The 18,035-nt window shown below is 32.2% G+C and overlaps 1 protein-coding gene across 1 annotated transcript; it reads right to left on the bottom strand.

The window, feature by feature from the left end:
* Positions 1–940: 940 nt before the first annotated feature.
* LOC113514400 (wolframin) lies at positions 941–16,751 on the bottom strand. The gene is made up of 9 exons (XM_026898483.3): positions 16,377–16,751; positions 15,476–15,580; positions 14,738–14,837; positions 12,730–12,849; positions 10,816–10,937; positions 9,865–9,990; positions 7,834–9,023; positions 6,918–7,426; positions 941–5,077 (listed from the first exon to the last, which is right to left on the bottom strand). Exons 1-9 carry the CDS (start codon positions 16,408–16,410, stop codon positions 4,708–4,710), a joined length of 2,676 nt encoding a protein of 891 aa, XP_026754284.2. The 5' UTR covers positions 16,411–16,751; the 3' UTR covers positions 941–4,707.
* Positions 16,752–18,035: the final 1,284 nt, after the last annotated feature.

The following is an 18,035-nucleotide window of genomic DNA, read 5'->3' as shown; positions in this document are numbered from 1 at the left end:
ATATTATATTTGTATGTACGTGTTGTATTTTAGTTTTGAAAGATTATTATTCAAACAATTTTGGGTCCTTCTTTAAGGGGTTTACAATGAATGGTAATAGAATGGTAATCCTGCGCTAACAGTATACGTTGCATTACCAACAATCCCTTCCTCCCAGCCTTTACTACGTGAGGTCTGACTACTCACCTACAATACCTATCTACCAAATAAAAACATCAGTCTTTGAATAGATCATAATGCTATCTTCAATACAGATACAGAGGGTACAGAGGAATAACATCTGAATCCTCAGGAATGGCAACGCATGGGGGTATCATGGGCGAAACAGTATAATCTGTTATGTCCATGGCACTGCTCATATCTATAGGCGACGGTTACCACTTTCCATCAGGTGGTATATATATATGTATACATATATATATATAAGTACAAGGTACAAGATTTGCTTAGCTTGGAGTTTGATGGTGCTGTAAGATAATCATCATCATTATTTGTCCACTGTTGTATCTAGACCTCCTCCATAACCTGCCATAAGGGACGGTCCTGAGCCACCTACATCCACAAACACCCAGCAATGCATTTAAGATCGTCACTCCATCTAGTGGAGCGTCGTCCTACACTGTGTTTGCCCAAACGAGGAACTTTACTCCCCTTCTTTCTTGTCGATTCTTCGAGTTACGCGACCAGCCCATTACCACTTCAGCTTGTTTATCCTTTGGGCTATGTAGGTTGGACTTTAGTTCTTTTAGGAATATCCTTTATTTTGATACTATGTGATAATATCTAACAATATCTTATTTATCTTTAATATTCATCACGTAGGTCTAAAAAAGCACTAAATATATTTATTGTAGATACAATAACTCTATTTTAATATTGAAGAATCCCTAATGCAGGAACAAAAGATATAAGAGTGGTTTACTCATAATCATAAACAACATTACGATCAAAATATTCATTTATTTGATATAACACTATTATTTCATAACACATACTATTGTCACAATGTAAACACACGTACCCTTTCACTTTTTACGAGAATAACATTTCATAAACTATTATCAAATATTACTACAGTATCAGCACATGAATAAGTATCTCTACAGAGTCTAAGTACGTACAATCGTCCTACTGGGGATACACAAGACGAAAATTATATTTATTAAATAATTATATATATATATATATATATATATATATATATATATATATATATATATATATATATATATATATATATATATATAGTATTTAGTAAAGGAGTTACGTTTATTATTAAAATTGCAAAGCACCTCGATTGTACGAATATTGAACTAACGCAAATGGGGTGAATTTTAACGTAATGAAAATCGCATGGAATTAACATCATATAAGGAAACGTCCATATACTGTCAACTTGTCCATATTGCAGCAAACCAACTCCGTGTAGTTCTAAACATGACGTAGAGTACGTGAACTGTCCGTATGGGTTTACACACGCAAACATTGAGCTATGTGTGCGTATACCTACACAGGGCCACTTGCATGTAATTTGTACTCTGTAAGGATATTTACTCATGGTTTTTATACAGGAATTAACATAAACAGTTATAAACTGAGATATTAATACCAAATAAAAAATTAATTTAAAATACTCTACCATATTTATCATGACTTTTGGCCACTGTAAACCGTATTTACAAGAAGAGAAAAATAATATATTAATAATTAAAAAAAAAATCATTACTTTCGTCTCCACTAAATGAAAATAGAAGTAATTCTTAGACTGATAATAATGACATTCCACAGAATGATGATGATGAGATCAATTTCTACAATTGGTAAATTTTAGAGATAAATTCGGAGTATGACATTTTATTAATATTATACGTAACTATATAACGTTTTCTTACTATTTTATTTTAATGTTTATAACAAAATTAATGTGAATGTAATCAAAGTTAACACTAGTTTATTTTTAACTTGAAACGATATAAAGAAAAAAATATAGGTATTAAAATAATTCATTTTACATATATATATATAATTTTAATCTAAAAATAAGAATCCCTATGTTATATTTACACTAAACAAACCGAATTCAAATAGTGCACTTTTTGGGCTTTTGGAGATAAGTCATATGTTTTGGAGATAAGTCATATGTTTTGGAGATAAGTCATATGTTTTTAAAAAAATCTTACAATTGCTTATTTTAATTAAAATTGTAAAAAATAGGGTAAAATCTTTAGTTAACATTTTTTATTTAATTTAAAATAAAATTACAGGAGAATTACATTATAAATACAAGTAAAAAAAAACACATTTAAATATATTAATTACAGAATATATATATTTTTTTTATAATACGACGATATAGGGTATTTAACAAAATATATTTATTCAATATTAGAAATAGATATAATCTTTATTCATATACATATATAAAACTTGATCACGAGTACTTCAAAATTGTCAATATTTTTTCTACCATTGGGTGTGGAATGTTATCTGTTAAGAAAAAAAATATTTATTTTGTTTCTGATATTATTTATATTTAAAGCAATATACTCAAGTTTATTAGGGAATGCTAGCTGTATCCCACAGCTTTAGCCGCATAAACAAGTATATATATATATATATATATATATATATATATATATATATAGAAAATTTCATTCAAAGTCGTTCAGTAATTCTTTTGTGAAAGATTAACAAACATCTATTCATCTTGATAAATTTTTCCATTTATATGATAGCAGTAGGATCGAAATTTTAAAGATTTTGGAATAGGTTTTGAGGCGCCTGTTCTCTAAAACACTCTTAATTAATCTTAATAAATGATACATATTTTAATTTGTTAGTTTCGCTAAATTACCTCCTTATGGACCATCATAAACAAAAATTATAGTAAATTAGACTTAAGTCTATTAGAAATTTAGTTCATATTGGATCTTAGAATAAAGATTTCGCTGTCGTCTTTAATTTTAAAGATGGGTTTAGAGAAATAGCGCCTAGAAACCGTCACATTCTTTTAGTTTCATGTTATTTTTGTCATTTCAAACAAAATAGGATAATGTTACGACTAGGTTAGACTAGCTTGAATCAGCCTCCCTAGACAAATAGCTAGTTTTCGCTGCTGCATGAGTGAAATAGAAAAAGACAGTAAGTCCCATAGGTTACTTGTTACAAAGTAAACTAATAAAAAGAATTAAACAATGTAATTTGAAATGTATTCCATTTTAAATCTATATTGTACGTCCCAAATGGGCTAATAGTCGATTTCATACTATTATTTTTGTAAATACAGTACACAATTGTGATACTAAACAGGAGAAAATGTATCTATTATAAGATTTACTATAATTTGCCACTTATACAGGGGGATTGGTCACGAGCATACTAGTCGAAATTTTATTATATTGGCGCTGATGGTGCTAACATGCATATAATGCGCATTATCTGTTATATCAACAGCGTGAATCGGTAAGATGTAGCGGTAATTTAATTACCATAATGTCCCATACAAATTAAATACATAATAACATTCAAACAATTGTTATGACTATATGTGATATTAGATTTTTATATAATTCTTTTATGCACCAAGTTGTGGACTAAAACACAACTATAGTAGGTATCAATCAATCATAGATTGATTTTTAAAACTTATCACATACAAAGAACCATAGACAAACTCGTAAATAGAGATACTGAGGTAGTAGAGGCGTTGTTTTGCCTCAAAGTTATTGTAAATCGCATCTCTAGTTACGAAACTGCCTATAAATATTGTATTTTTTTAAATAACATAGTGTTTCCACAGTCTAAAGAACTTTTCCCTACCAGTCGTCCAAAACTAAACAGTGTTCCAAACTGCTATGTAATCGGTAGACACGCCAAAGGGACTGGACCACTGGTTGTTCTTTTGACTGTAGCATTACATCACATTAATATAGTGTCAGAGATCAATTAATTTAAAACAATATTAAGTAGTAACATTAGGTAGTAAGCTGTGTATTTATTGCTATTTTATGTAATAAAAATTATTATATTGGGCAACTAAAATATTAGAACGGGTGTGACCATCTGATTAGGGTTAAATTACAGTGATAATTGCAAAAATAAATTCTAATTTTCCCTTATGTGAATCACGTATTAGTATTTTTAAGCAATTGTAAGGACTCGACACTTCAGCACCACATATTTATTACAAATAAGTCTACATTTTTTATTTTTCAATTCCAATGTATTAGTCGCCTATAAAAACACATTTTTAGCAGTTCATTTACAATAAAACAAAATTATTAGATAACATGTCAATTTGTAATATTTTCTTAAATTTTTTTTATGCAACTTAGAATGGCAAACAAGCTGACGGCCCACCTGATGGAAAGTGGTAACCGTCGCCTATAGACATGAGCAGTACCATGGACATGACAGAGTATACTGTTTCGCCCATGATTCCCCCTTGCGTTGCCATTCCTGAGTACTCAGGTGTTATCCCTCTGTGCCCAGTAAATTCACGCCATATCCCACCCTTCAAATCGAAACACAGCCATGCAAACACAACTGCTTCACGGTTGAAACACGAATGGGACAGAGGTACCCAAGCAATCGACTTTTGTACAAAGTCTCCCTCTGGTAATTTTAATAAATCGGAAGTGATTTTTTACATGAAAGTTAAAACAAGTACAGTCACATAAATAAATTTATATGTTATAAAAATACAATTTATTTAAAAACAATAACTGGATTTAACAGGAAATTCAATATATACTTTGTAGAGACTATGCAATCGTTCATTATTGTTTTAATTAGTTCGGACAACTTAGACACAGGTGGCGCTTTGATGGTGACGGTACCTCTCGCCTGTTTACATTCAAGACAGTTTATTTCGTGGCCCTTTATATTTAATTCTTTAGCACCGATGTCGTACGCTCCTGGAGCATTTCTGAGGACGCCTTTGAACCGTATCTTATCATCAGCTCGCAGTTGATGGGTGAAATTTTTGAAATGATCATCAAACAGAACGGATATCTCTGTGTGACGTTTCAAGAGCCCACCCGATGCCTCCATTAGAAGTTGCACTTCATACGTGTATCTGGAGATAGAAAATATAGGCATTTTAAGAGACTTCAAGACATTTTAACATTTTGTTCCATAAAAACACATACTTTACTTAACTTTAAGTTTACTACTGTAATATATGTATCTACTTCAATTGGGGCAAAACCATTTATTTTGATTTAAAGCAAATTTACTGAACCGATTTAGATGAAAAATCAAGTGGATCAATTTGAAAGTATATCCATTCTAATAAAAAATATATTTTCCAAATTGGTTTATAAATGACGGGATTCTGATATAACAAACCCAAAAAAAAAGCAACTGAATGTCCTCTTTTTTTTCAGTTGAATAAAAATTAAGAATATTAGATATAACAATTTTATAGAATACTAGCTAACACGGCAAACATTGTTCTACTTCCTATCGCTATCTACCTATTTTTTTTTAAATGGATGATAATGAAATGGTAACCCCACCCGCGCTATCGGTATACACCGGCGGGGCACCAGTGAAAGATGATAGGTGAGGATGAAGTAGGTCAGTTAGCCCATAGTGACGAATTCAACAAGAATTGTTCACGATGATTTCAAGAGGAATCACATGGAGGTCGACCTAATAAGATATATTGCTAGCAATGGGGCTGTCAAACTCCATTGCTAACAATCCTTTTCCCTCACTATCTACCTATTAGGTGTATGCTATATATAGAAATATCTATATATTGTTGTTAAAATTATATTATATATATAATTAATTATATTATATATTATATTATCTCTCTAATGAATATATTTAATATCAGTTATCCAATATATAATTTCAAAATGACAATAGATATTTGGCTGGTATGGATGATATCAAAATGGGTGCTTTCAATATATTTGTTTCCTATCATGTTCAGAAGAACCTGATATATGGATATTAAATTGGTACCCGGATATTACCCATACTTATCATCCACTGCAACTATTTCTCTTATTCCTATTCCTCAAGTTAGAGCAAACAATACTTATACATTTGCAAATTTTTATTATAAGAATATAGTCTATGAGGGAGCACAGTTAGATAATAAATTACCTAGAGATATAAAAGATTTAAACTCGCCTGTATTATTAAAAAAAAGTATTGAAACACCACATTTTGAAGGTTTACTAGTAATAAGTAGTCTGATTGCAGTATATGTGTGATATTTACATATTTAATTCTAACTTAATTTATTAACTTAATTTTTAACTATAATATTTGAATGTGTGATATACATGTATATGCGTGTGAATTGCGTATTTAAGTGAATACAGAATGATGAACAAATAATAAATAAAGTAATAGTACAATAAGTGTAAGTTAACCGAAGATTGTAGATATTGCCCTTACATTATAAGCAACTTGTTGTATTGAGTTTTATAATTTTTATAAAATGAAGGTAGTTTCACATTTTGTTTTATTTTCAGTTGTATGTTTGGTAAATTACGCTCGCTAACAGTAGATATTAAGTGCATGCTCATAGTTTTAAATTTCTCATTTAAGTGATTTATGTACATCTTTAGAGAGATAAATATCTTAAACCGTAAACCGTAAATTTTATTAAAATTGGTTGAGCCGTTTTGGAGATTAGCGTGAACCAACATCGTGACGTGGAGATTTTATATATTAAGATTTAATTTATTACAATTTAAAACAATTGAATAAAAATTTTCATTTGATGATGACTGATTAGTAATTGTGATTGTTTACCTATACATGTTTACATTTCTGTTCCAAATTTCATACAAAATAGTTCAGCGTTTATACAGTTCTTCACGCGAAAACAACCGATTCAGTTAGAATATATTCGTAGTTATTATAAATAAATGCAATAGTAAAAAGAAACTTACTCATTCAAGTTATTCAAGTGACAACTCTTCCCGCTTTGCCGAGCCACGCTTCTAACAAATTCGCACTCTTTACTCGAATATCGACCGTCAGCACCTTGACACGAAGTCGAGTATTCTTCACCATAATAGCACTTGAAATACTCCTGCAAAATACCGGGCAACCAGGCGGCTACTGAACTCCATCTATTCACAACACTCTTCAATTTGACGTCTTTAATATAACCCTCCCAATTTACGTTGGCACCTTCTAGTACTGAACACTTTATTTGAGTAGCCGCCACGTTATAATCCGACCAAGATGGATTGTTGCAATGGTTATAATAATCCTCCCAACTTATGTAGTAGCTATTGTCTTCGTAATCCGATATAAATTCGTTCTTCAATAGATTCCTTAAACCGGATTTCTCATCGCCAATTAGTTCTAGCAAACCAGAAGGCAAACCATCGTCTTGAACCTCGCTTACAAACTGGTTGCCAAAGTATATTATTGTTATAAGACCGACAGCAAGCTGGAAAAAAATATATAATATATTAATAATATTACAGTACTTTAAAAATTATTAACTAAATTATATAATTAATAAGTTGGTCGAAAACATATTGACTTATTTATAATTATTTTTTAAATAATTATACATAAGTCCATTTGAAACTTCATAGTATAGGTTGGACAATATAATATGGAGCCAATTTTTTATATATTTCTAATCAGAAAAAGTTCAACATTTATGAAGTGTGATCTGAAAACATAATTACATTTATATCCTTACCAATATTACAAATGTGACAGTAAGTTTGTTTGTTTGTTATTTTGTAACGCCTTAATTAATCTCTATGAAATTTTATACAAACATACAACATAAGATGGAAAAGAATAAAAGATAAATATAACCTGTATATAAAAATAAAAACTAACCTGAAAGGGCGTGACAAATTTCTTCGTAGCATCTGACTTGGCCAGTAAACACGTAACCCCCATACTGAGCACAAACCATACAACAATACTGACAGTATAGAATACTCTCGACAACGTGATATACTGAAGAAATGCAAAAATAGGTAAAGTCACCGTTACCACTCCGATTAGAGGCAAGAAGAGGAACGAGCAAACTAACGCCAAGGTACCTCTTATCAAGCCGTATGTTGTACAACCATGAGAACATGTTATGAACATTTGCAACCAACTCAAAGTGACGCAATGCGGAACAGCACACTTGAAGAAACCCTGCCAACCACTCCTACGGGCCATCACTACTAATATCATCGGAATTAATAGAGAGAAAAAAACACGCGCGTTCAAACAAAACTCGATACTGTTACCTAGAATATAAGACGGATAGTTGGATATGTGGAGATCAAGGAACCGCCATCCTTGGTGGACGACTGTGTCCTTTTCGTACGGATACTTAGCGAGAACGTTTATACCAAAGGAAAGCAACGCAAGGATGTCCGGGTACGGATTCCCGTTGGTACCAAACGAGAATAATGTTAGGAACATCAGGAAAAATGAGATTACGCAGAACTCCGAAAACGGAACCCACTGTGTCGCTATAAATGGGTACAGGAATAAATTAATAAACAGCGCCACGAAGAACTGCATGAAAGGACCTAAGTTATTTCGAACAAAGAGATTCTCAGACTCGTCCGGTTGTAAGTTACCGTCGCTGTACCTCAAGAACAGTCCGGACCATTTACGAAAGTCTATGAACTGGCGCTTCGCGTGCAACATTTTGAAGGTACATATGATCATAGCTACAAAACTAACGTAGTACAACACTAATGGCACCAAATGGTACAAATTGTCTGCGCTGACAGACAAATAGGCTACAAGTAATAATGAGAGCTCTATATTTGACAGTCTGAACGAGAATGAACCGAAGTAGTATAACAGTTTGAGGTATAGCACTTGTAAGAAGACTAGGGGATGTAAAAAGGCCTGATGAAGAATGGGTATGTGATCTAGTGCCTTGATGCTGGGGTCAGTTAGGGTCAGTTCGTAGCTGACCAGCGGTAATTCGCCTTGGCAGTAGTCGACTGCGGCTGTGACTAAATTATCAACTGTGAGGTTCCGGATTTCTTCATTGGGGCCACATGTGTCAGGGTAATCTGAAAAATGATATAAATATATAGAGTATAATCGAAATGAATTATTAAGTTTGATATTTTGAAAATAGCAACATTGAATCCATGATTTCGATATTTCAACAGTATTAGTATCAACAAATATTACTATGGACTGTGCTTAGAGGAATTGTTCAATATGATGCCCACGGCCATTTTCTACCGTCGTACGGCCTGCCAACGACTGGGAGTTTACCTTCACCCCTACAGCTTAAATGGTCGCGTACAACGCGGTTTCAGAGATGTTTTCTCCAACGAACAAACAGGTTATGAAATGAGCTCCCTGTCGAAGTTTTATCAAGAGACTACAGCATTGGGTTCTACAAAAGGAGGGTAAAGAGGTTTCTTCAGGGTCGGCAATGCGCGTGTAATACCTTTGGCATTGCAGGCGTTCATAGGCTACGGTAACCGCTTACCGGGTGAGCCATATACTTGTTTGCCACCTCAGTGCTATAAAAAAATTACTGTCTCACTCGTGTTTCTGCAGCTAATAAGCTGTGCTTGGCTGTGTTTCAGTTTAATAGGAGGAATATGGTAGGGAAATTACCAGGTATAGAGGCATAATGTTTTAGCTCTCAGGAATGGTAATGAATGTGCTGACCGTGGTATTGTTCATATCTATAGTTGACTTACCACTTCCCATCAGGTTGTCTTCAACCTTATATTTTTTTGTACCATATATTTGTTAGTCATTCTATATTATATAAAAAATAGTACTTTGTGCAAGTGCAGGAAGCAAGTGATGATGAGTCTTTGGCACTCAGTTGTCTCTGCTTATTCCGCAAGGGATTTGGCGTGAAGATACATAAATAGATATAGGTAGTACCTTGAGTGTCTGTGTTTGCAGCACTAAGAACACCATTGGTACGAGCGTGGTCACCGCCTTGTAGAGGCTCCACGGGATCAAGCGGCTCCAGGGCCTGCTCACCAAGCGGCTGCGCATCCTCTACACCTGCAAGTAATCACAACTACGTATATATATAACTAGGTTATGAATATGAGCAAAGCACCTATAAAAACTTTGCCAACAAACTGCTTCACAGTTTACCAAGTTTTAAACAATAGTAAATACTGTATGCATTTTAATAAAATTTTATTAACTACTAGCGACCCGCCCCGGCTTCGCACGGGTGCAATACAGTACCGCCGCACCGCTTTGCCCCTGCATTTTAAATCTGTTATACCTTCGGAAATATTAATTTAAATTACATGTATTTAAGGTACTTATTTAGATAAAAAATTATGCTGTATTGCTTAAAATCACTTCGAAAATAAGCCATTTTTTCCCGTAAAATGTAAAGGATAAAAAATGGTTATTGTGGGTTATCTTTAAGAGATAGACATACAAGAGTGTACAATACTGTAGTACATTATTTTGATTTATGTAGTGGGGTTCAGTCAGTTTGCAATGTAAGCTCAAAAAAATGTGTTTATTTACGACATCATATTAGAAACCTCTAGTTTTAAAGATTTATGCATATATAGGGACAGACAGAAAGACAGCGACAGCGACTTTGTTTTATACTATGTAGTGATATGAAAAACATATTTTAAACACACAATCAATCATGTCGTGACCACGTTGTGAAACGTCGGCAATAAAGAAACAGTTACGTAGGTACTATATGTATGTAGATAATAATGTACTTCTTAGAAGCTACAACAATGTTGACCCATGTCTAATGACAATGATATATGGAAGTTAGAAGCGGGTTACGCCGCGGGAAGCGGCTAGTTTTCAATATGTCAGACACTTAATTTGATAACAAAACGTTACCTGGTGCCTCGTCGTCGGGCGAGTCTGCATCGTCCGGTTCTTTCCGTAGCGTTGTGTTGCATATCTCACGGATCCGACGCTCCAGCTGCGCCGTAGTTATATACTGCTCGCCGTTGGACAAACTACAACAAACATGATTTATCTTCATATCTCATCTTTACTTTTTTTATTTATTCAAACTTCAATGCACAATTATATAAGTGTACATATGGCGGACTTAACACCTAACGGCGTTAGTTATATATGTACATGTATATGTGTATATATATATATATATATATATATATATATATATATATATATATATATATATATATATATATATATATATATATATATATATATATATATATATATATATATATATATATATATATATAATGGTAAGATATACTTACAATCATATTTGAATTCTTCTAATTTAATTAAAAAAATTGTATAAGTTTAAATTATTGCAATGTATAATTATATATTAAATAGTTTATTTATGCAACTTACAATGGCAAACAATACGCATGAGCAGTACCATGGACATAACAGAGTAATCTGTTTCGCCCATGATACCCCCCATGCGTTGCCATTCCTGAAGACTCAAGTGTTATCCCTCTGTACCCTGTAAATTCACTACAAAGCGAAACACTGCCATGCAAAACACAACTGCTTCACAGTAGAAACGAATGGGACAGAGGTGCCCAAGCAAACGACTTTTGTACAGTCTTCCTCTGGTTAAACAAATCTAAAAATTTTCTATAAGTGCAGTTTATATTTTAAAATGTTCACTCTTTTATCTTTACTGTACTACTGATCTATATAGTATTTAAAAAAAAATACACAAAGCTATTAAACTAATTATATAAATAACATTTTAATTTTGTAATAAATGCGTATTCTTCTATTGTCATAGAAGGCATAGAGGTGGGCGCGATCGGATGGTGCCCGAGAGCGTTATGATCCATAGGGGCTCCGAGAAGATAAGCAGCAGGATTAGTAAAGAATTGCATGAAATTTTGTGTCGACTTAGGAGTGAACAACGTGAATCTCGAAGACCTATTTTCGTCGTCAATTCGGTAGGGGCATTGGCCAGTGACGCCAGGTACAGTGAGGTCTCCTAATTCAATATTGCTTGGTTAGAATACCTCTGTGGTAATCAAAAGTGTGTTTTACTATTTTACATTAATTTTTTTTTTGCTTATTATCTATTCTATAGTATATATTATACTATAGAGGGCAAAAGAGGAAGAGGAAGACCGAGGATTAACTACATGGGACAGATAAAGGAAACACTAGGCGTCATGTCGTATAGGGAGATAAAGGATATGGCCTGGGATAGAGCTGGCTGGAGGAAGATGCATGAATTAGTTGCACCGATAAGAGGAAACTATTAAATGAAAATGAATGAGTATATATTATGGTATATACCTACTATATTACATAAAAATAATAATATTCAGCACATTGAGTCATTTCAAGTGGTGATGATATATCTCGTCATTTGGTGTCACTTCCTGATTTAAATATTTAAATAAGTATATGAAAAATAGAAATATCAGTTAAACAAAATTAATAACACACTTTAACAGAAAGTAAAGTGTGTCAATGTTTACACAAGTGTTATTCGGATGTCACTAATTTTATTAAAGCTTGACATCAATAAATTTGATTGGATAGGGCACCACCTCCTTAAAATATGTACGTTTATGTCCGGAGCACACACAATGATATGATACGATTCATTTATTTTATTGTCTTTCACATTTTACAATTATTATATGTTGATATCTTGACTAGCTTTTAACCGCGACTTTATCCATGTGACCAGGGTTATGTTGATTGCCTGGGATGAAAATCTCCTATTATCTCCTACTCCGGCCATTTTTAGCCGGTTTGCTGTATCGCTATCATATAATCACGTACCTTGCGAAGAGATCTCTTGCTGCCTTCCTGGCGACGGTCTCCTGTCTGCTGGCCGCCAGACACGACTTGGCGCGCACAATTGCCGCGCTGTCCTCGTCGATCACTCCGCTTCTGATGCACCTGTCGATGTTCGAAACATTTTTTATAAACTAACATTCTAACAAAGCATAATACACCAATACATGGCAAACACATAAAGAAGAATTAACAAGAAGAATTATGAAATAATTGATAAATGTGGAAGAAGTGAAAGAGGTTTGTTTGAATCGAAGCATTTGGCGTTCCATTGTTTCTGCTTACCCTAATGGGAGACAGGCGTGACAGATATGTATATATGTATGTAAGAATTAACAAGAAGAATAAGGATTATTTTATTTTATAGCTCTACTCCAAGCGGCATAGCCAGCATATTAATATTAGGCTACAAAAATCTCTAAGATATATCGTGTCAATTTGATGATTACCACATAATCTTTCATTATACCATATATGGTGAGTTCGCTAATACTCCGAACAGACACAATTACCATTTCAGTCGTTTAATTTTCATTCATAAAAATAAAAAAAAAAAATACTAGATTCGCATTGAAAACATGTGAAAAGATTGAAAAATTGCCAGCAATATAAAGTCAGATCGACCTCAACGCAATATTTCTTGGATACCTTCGTGGTTACTTCCTCGTGAATTTGTCACAATGGGCCAACTGATCTAGCTTTATCTTCGTCTAATGTCCCTCACTAGTACCTCGCCAGCGTAAATCGAATAACACAGAATAAACAGGGATATTATCACCCACAAAAATTACATACATTGAACGCCGTAACTCCTGGCAAACTCTATCCCATTTTATTTTCCAGAGAGCAAAGTCATCAATATTTACATGCATCGATGAAGTTTTGAGAGATAATAAAACAGATGGACGCCCTAAGTCAACCGGTGACCGATGACAAATTCTAAATGGATCAATGTTTATGTTTACCTTACCAGAGAATGTCAATTCTAAACATTACCTCATATCATTATGTGGAATCACGATGTTTTTGTCGCATATCTTCAACAATAACGTTTTATGCAACTGTCTATGCTTTATGAACATTTTTTTTTTGTATATGTCAACAATTTTTCGACCAGTGTAAGAACTTTTTAATTTTTGTTAAAGGTTTTATAACTGTATAGGTATTTATAGAGAGAGAGAGAGAGAGAGAAAATGTAATATATACAGTTAAATTGAATTCGTTAGTAAAAATCTACCTACTATTGAATATATTAACACAATATAAAAAAAAATTATGCACCTCCATACGAACTGATTGTTTGTCAGTATGGGAGGCTAAAAATATTTAGTCGTTTTTCTTTTGTGAAAATATGTGGTAGAACACTCCCTTAAAAGTATACTAAAGACTTTGATTCCAACCTGTTATGTATTTAAAATTTTTTAAAAATAGGTTGAGCCTTTAATGTTACAATAACTAGTTTTTTTCTTTATGGAAAATATAATATTAGTCACGGATAACCTATTCAACACTAAGAAATATTATAATTAATTTCTATTGCCTTACCTCCTTATCCATAAAAACTAAAACCTAATTTAACTACTACATAGTTTTGTCACTTTTATTCAAACTGAGAATTTAATGCAAAAGAAAGAGACAAAACAGCTCAATAACTATAATAGATTTAACGTTTTTATGAATAAGGGGGTTAAAATATTAATTGTACTTTATATTATATAAATTTATTCAACATTAACTAAAAGATAAAAAAGTTTACTCCATACCTATAATTTATTTAAATCATACTTATATTAAGTGTACATATGAGTAAAGTTCTATTATTTATGTGAAGACCTTTATACACAACAAATGTGGACTAAACTCTTTTATCACCCTATTCTCACATAAGTAAAGATTACAATGTTAAAAATATGCAGTGGGATTTTTCTGCAAATTGTCAAATGCTTGGTTAGATATTTAGAAGTAATAAAATAATTTAAAAAAAATTAGGTACCTTCTCAACATTCTCCTGGCCTCTGGATGAGCTTGTTCAGTAGCACATATCAGCCATTCCAAGGCCTGTTTAAAGTTTGATATTTTATCTGCTTCTAATTCTGAAAATAAAATTAATGCTACAGTTTAAGCAAACAGTTTAAAATCATTTGACAACATTTTTGTTACACAGACCACCAACTGTTTGAACTCCAATAAATAGTAGAGATCTTTTTCAAATAAAACATGTATAGATTTATTGTTCAAATTGTAGCTATACTCAGGCCGCGGATTATCGTGTTGCGCCTTTGTCATTTTTTTAACTTTTACTTTCTGGACCATTTCAGGTTCCTCCAGAGACCACCAGTAGTCTACAGACCTCTGATTAAGTACATCTGAGTTACATGATTATAAAACTATATATAAGATTTTCACTAATATCTTTAACTTATTTTTTTATATTCAACAATGTTGCTTATTTGTATTGGTCTGAATATTTTCTGTATGTTATTATTTGTATGTACAAAAAATATAAAAATATGTCTATTGGTGTCTTTAAATACTACCCCCTTCTTACTATCATACTTAGTTATGCCTCTTTCTTCAGAAGGCTTTTAAAAATAGTAAATAATAAATGTTTATTAAAGGATTTAGATCATGAGATGTAACAACAAAGCAAGAATATCTTTCATTGTCAAATAGTTTGACATATTTTCTATCTCTGTCTATATTAGGGTGCAATTATATTCAAATGTCATACCACATTTTTCTTCTAATAACTGCTTGGCTAACACAACTTGAGATTCGGCACACCCATCCTCAGCCAACTGGTTACGCAGCCTTCTCAAGGAGCCTTGCGGCCCATCTGATGAGAGATAAACTTTAAAAAGTGTCATGTTTACTTGAATATAGATAAAACTTGGAATTACATTCAGATAAAGTCATACATATCTATATAAAAAATTCTAGATAATTTTTTTTTAATTAAAATTAGCACTAAAATTGGTTGGTTGCTGTAAATATAAAGTCCATGTCTATTCACTCTATGACATTCCATACATACATACATATCTGTCACGCCTGTCTTCCATTAGGGTAGGCAGAAACAATGGAACGCCAAATGCTTCGATTCAAACAAACATTCCATTTTTATATAATTTATAATTTTACTACAAATGTCAGATAATTAGAAATTAGTATATTATTTGATTAGATGCACTATATTTTCAATGGGTTCTTTTGTATATCAATCAAATAATATAATATCAATGTGCGATATTTAGTAAAGTATAAATTTCATACAAACATAAATTACAATAACAAATTTATAAGTAATTTTAATCTATATATTAAGATTAGTTGTCCATGTAATAATTAAATACGAGTATACCTTAGTTAACACATTAATTAAATTTTAATTATTATATTTTATTGTTTTTAGACTATATTAGTTCTATTTGTCATATTTAAATAATACAAATAGTTACCTACTTGACAGGTTTATAAATTAAATATACCTATTTAAATAAACAAATAAACTTTAGTTTTTCGTTAAAATATTTATACGTTCTTACTTACCAATAATTTTATTAGGTAATAAGCAGGTTTATTGAAATATAGATATCAAGGCTAAGGAAAGATATTCAAGTAACGATACTTACCATGAAGATTCCATCGTTTACGTCCAACTGGCATTATATTGTGAAGATAACAAATAGTAAATTATTTAATCAAAATTATAGATAGAAAAAATGTATCTCATGGATTGTAAACTATATATTAGAATAATTATTTTGAATGTTTTGATTTCTATCACAGGCGAATCTTCAATTTCGCGAATTGTCTTGTTTTCTTGTCAATCACACAAATTGTCAAATTAGACGTCAAGAAATTGCTTAATCGAAACGCAACTTTATTATGATTAAATAAATTATTTGAAAGAATAAACAGCTTTCTCCTGAGCACTAATTAACAACGAAATAAAATGACAGAAAATCTATTGAATACGTTTGAATGCTTACTATTATGTCTCCGCCTACGTAATACACCTACACGAATTATCGCTGCGAAGTGAAACGTATAGGTATTTCTCTAAAATGTAAATATAGACCATTTCTTTAAAAAGGACTTCCTTCCAAATGTTGCTTAAAATTTTAAACTACGCGTGTGGGAATGATCTATTTATTGCTTTACAGGAAGGGCATGAAAAGGGTTGATAAAAATAAATACAAATGATCTTAATATGTATCCACTATGAAATAACAAAACGCAATTTATCAGCAGGTAAATAAAGCTTTGATATTATATGTAATGCTGGAGTTTGTAAAGGTAACGTAGAGCCTAAGTGGAGAATATACGACTGACCAACAGACCTAACTTCAAGCTCGCCTATATTCATTCACGAGTACTCCAACACTGATAACATAAACGGAGTTATCATTTCCTTTTTATTTCATTAAAAAAGAACTCTTAAACAAACATAGGACGTGAAGGATTGGTTTGTAATGGAATATTAGTCCTCATTATCAGACTAGAGCTCCATACGGTAAAAATTAGTTAAGACTCTTAATAACATAAGACTTGCTTCAGACGGATATATAGTTCTCTAAAAGCATTTGTGAAGAACAGATTGTTACACTTCTTCACTCTTCTGGATATTAGGTTTACTTTACTTTTTGGGTTAATATCAACTACTGTTCCTGCACAATACATAATTTTATACTTGCATTTAGTTTGTTGTTTCTGTCTTGTCTTTAAACTACTTTAATTAAAACTTACTAATACTTTGAATAAAATTTTTAATGCTGTAGCTTGAAAATTTTAATTTTTTTTATACAACTTAGAATGACAAACAAGCCCACCTGATGGAAAGTGGTAACCGTCGCCTATAGATATGAGCAGTATCATGGACATAACAGAGTATACTGTTTCGCCTATGATACCCCCCATGCGTTGCCATTCCTGAGGACTCAGATGTTATTCCTCTGTACCCAGTAAATTCACGCCATATCCCATACTTCAAACCGAAACACAGCCATGCAGACACAACTGCTGTACGGATGAAATACGGATGAAATGGGACAGAGGTACCCAAGCAATCGACTTTTATACAAAGTCTTCCTCTGTAATGTAAAAAATGTACACTCTTACGTACACCATAAAGAATTACTAATATTTCGACGAGATCGTCATAGATATCATGAGGGATTGATATTTTTTAATGTTCTTCATAAAGAATTATATTTGGTCAAAGTTTATACTTTGTTGTTGTATGTTCTACGGGAGTTTGAAATAAAACCTAAAATACTGAAACCCCTTAT

This window comes from Galleria mellonella, unplaced genomic scaffold (genome assembly GCF_026898425.1).
Source record: "Galleria mellonella isolate WM207_F2 unplaced genomic scaffold, CSIRO_AGI_GalMel_v1 utg35, whole genome shotgun sequence".
Lineage (NCBI taxonomy): Eukaryota > Metazoa > Arthropoda > Insecta > Lepidoptera > Pyralidae > Galleria > Galleria mellonella.
Note: the sequence above shows the minus strand (reverse complement) of the source record. Positions and strands in the feature narration are given on the sequence as shown.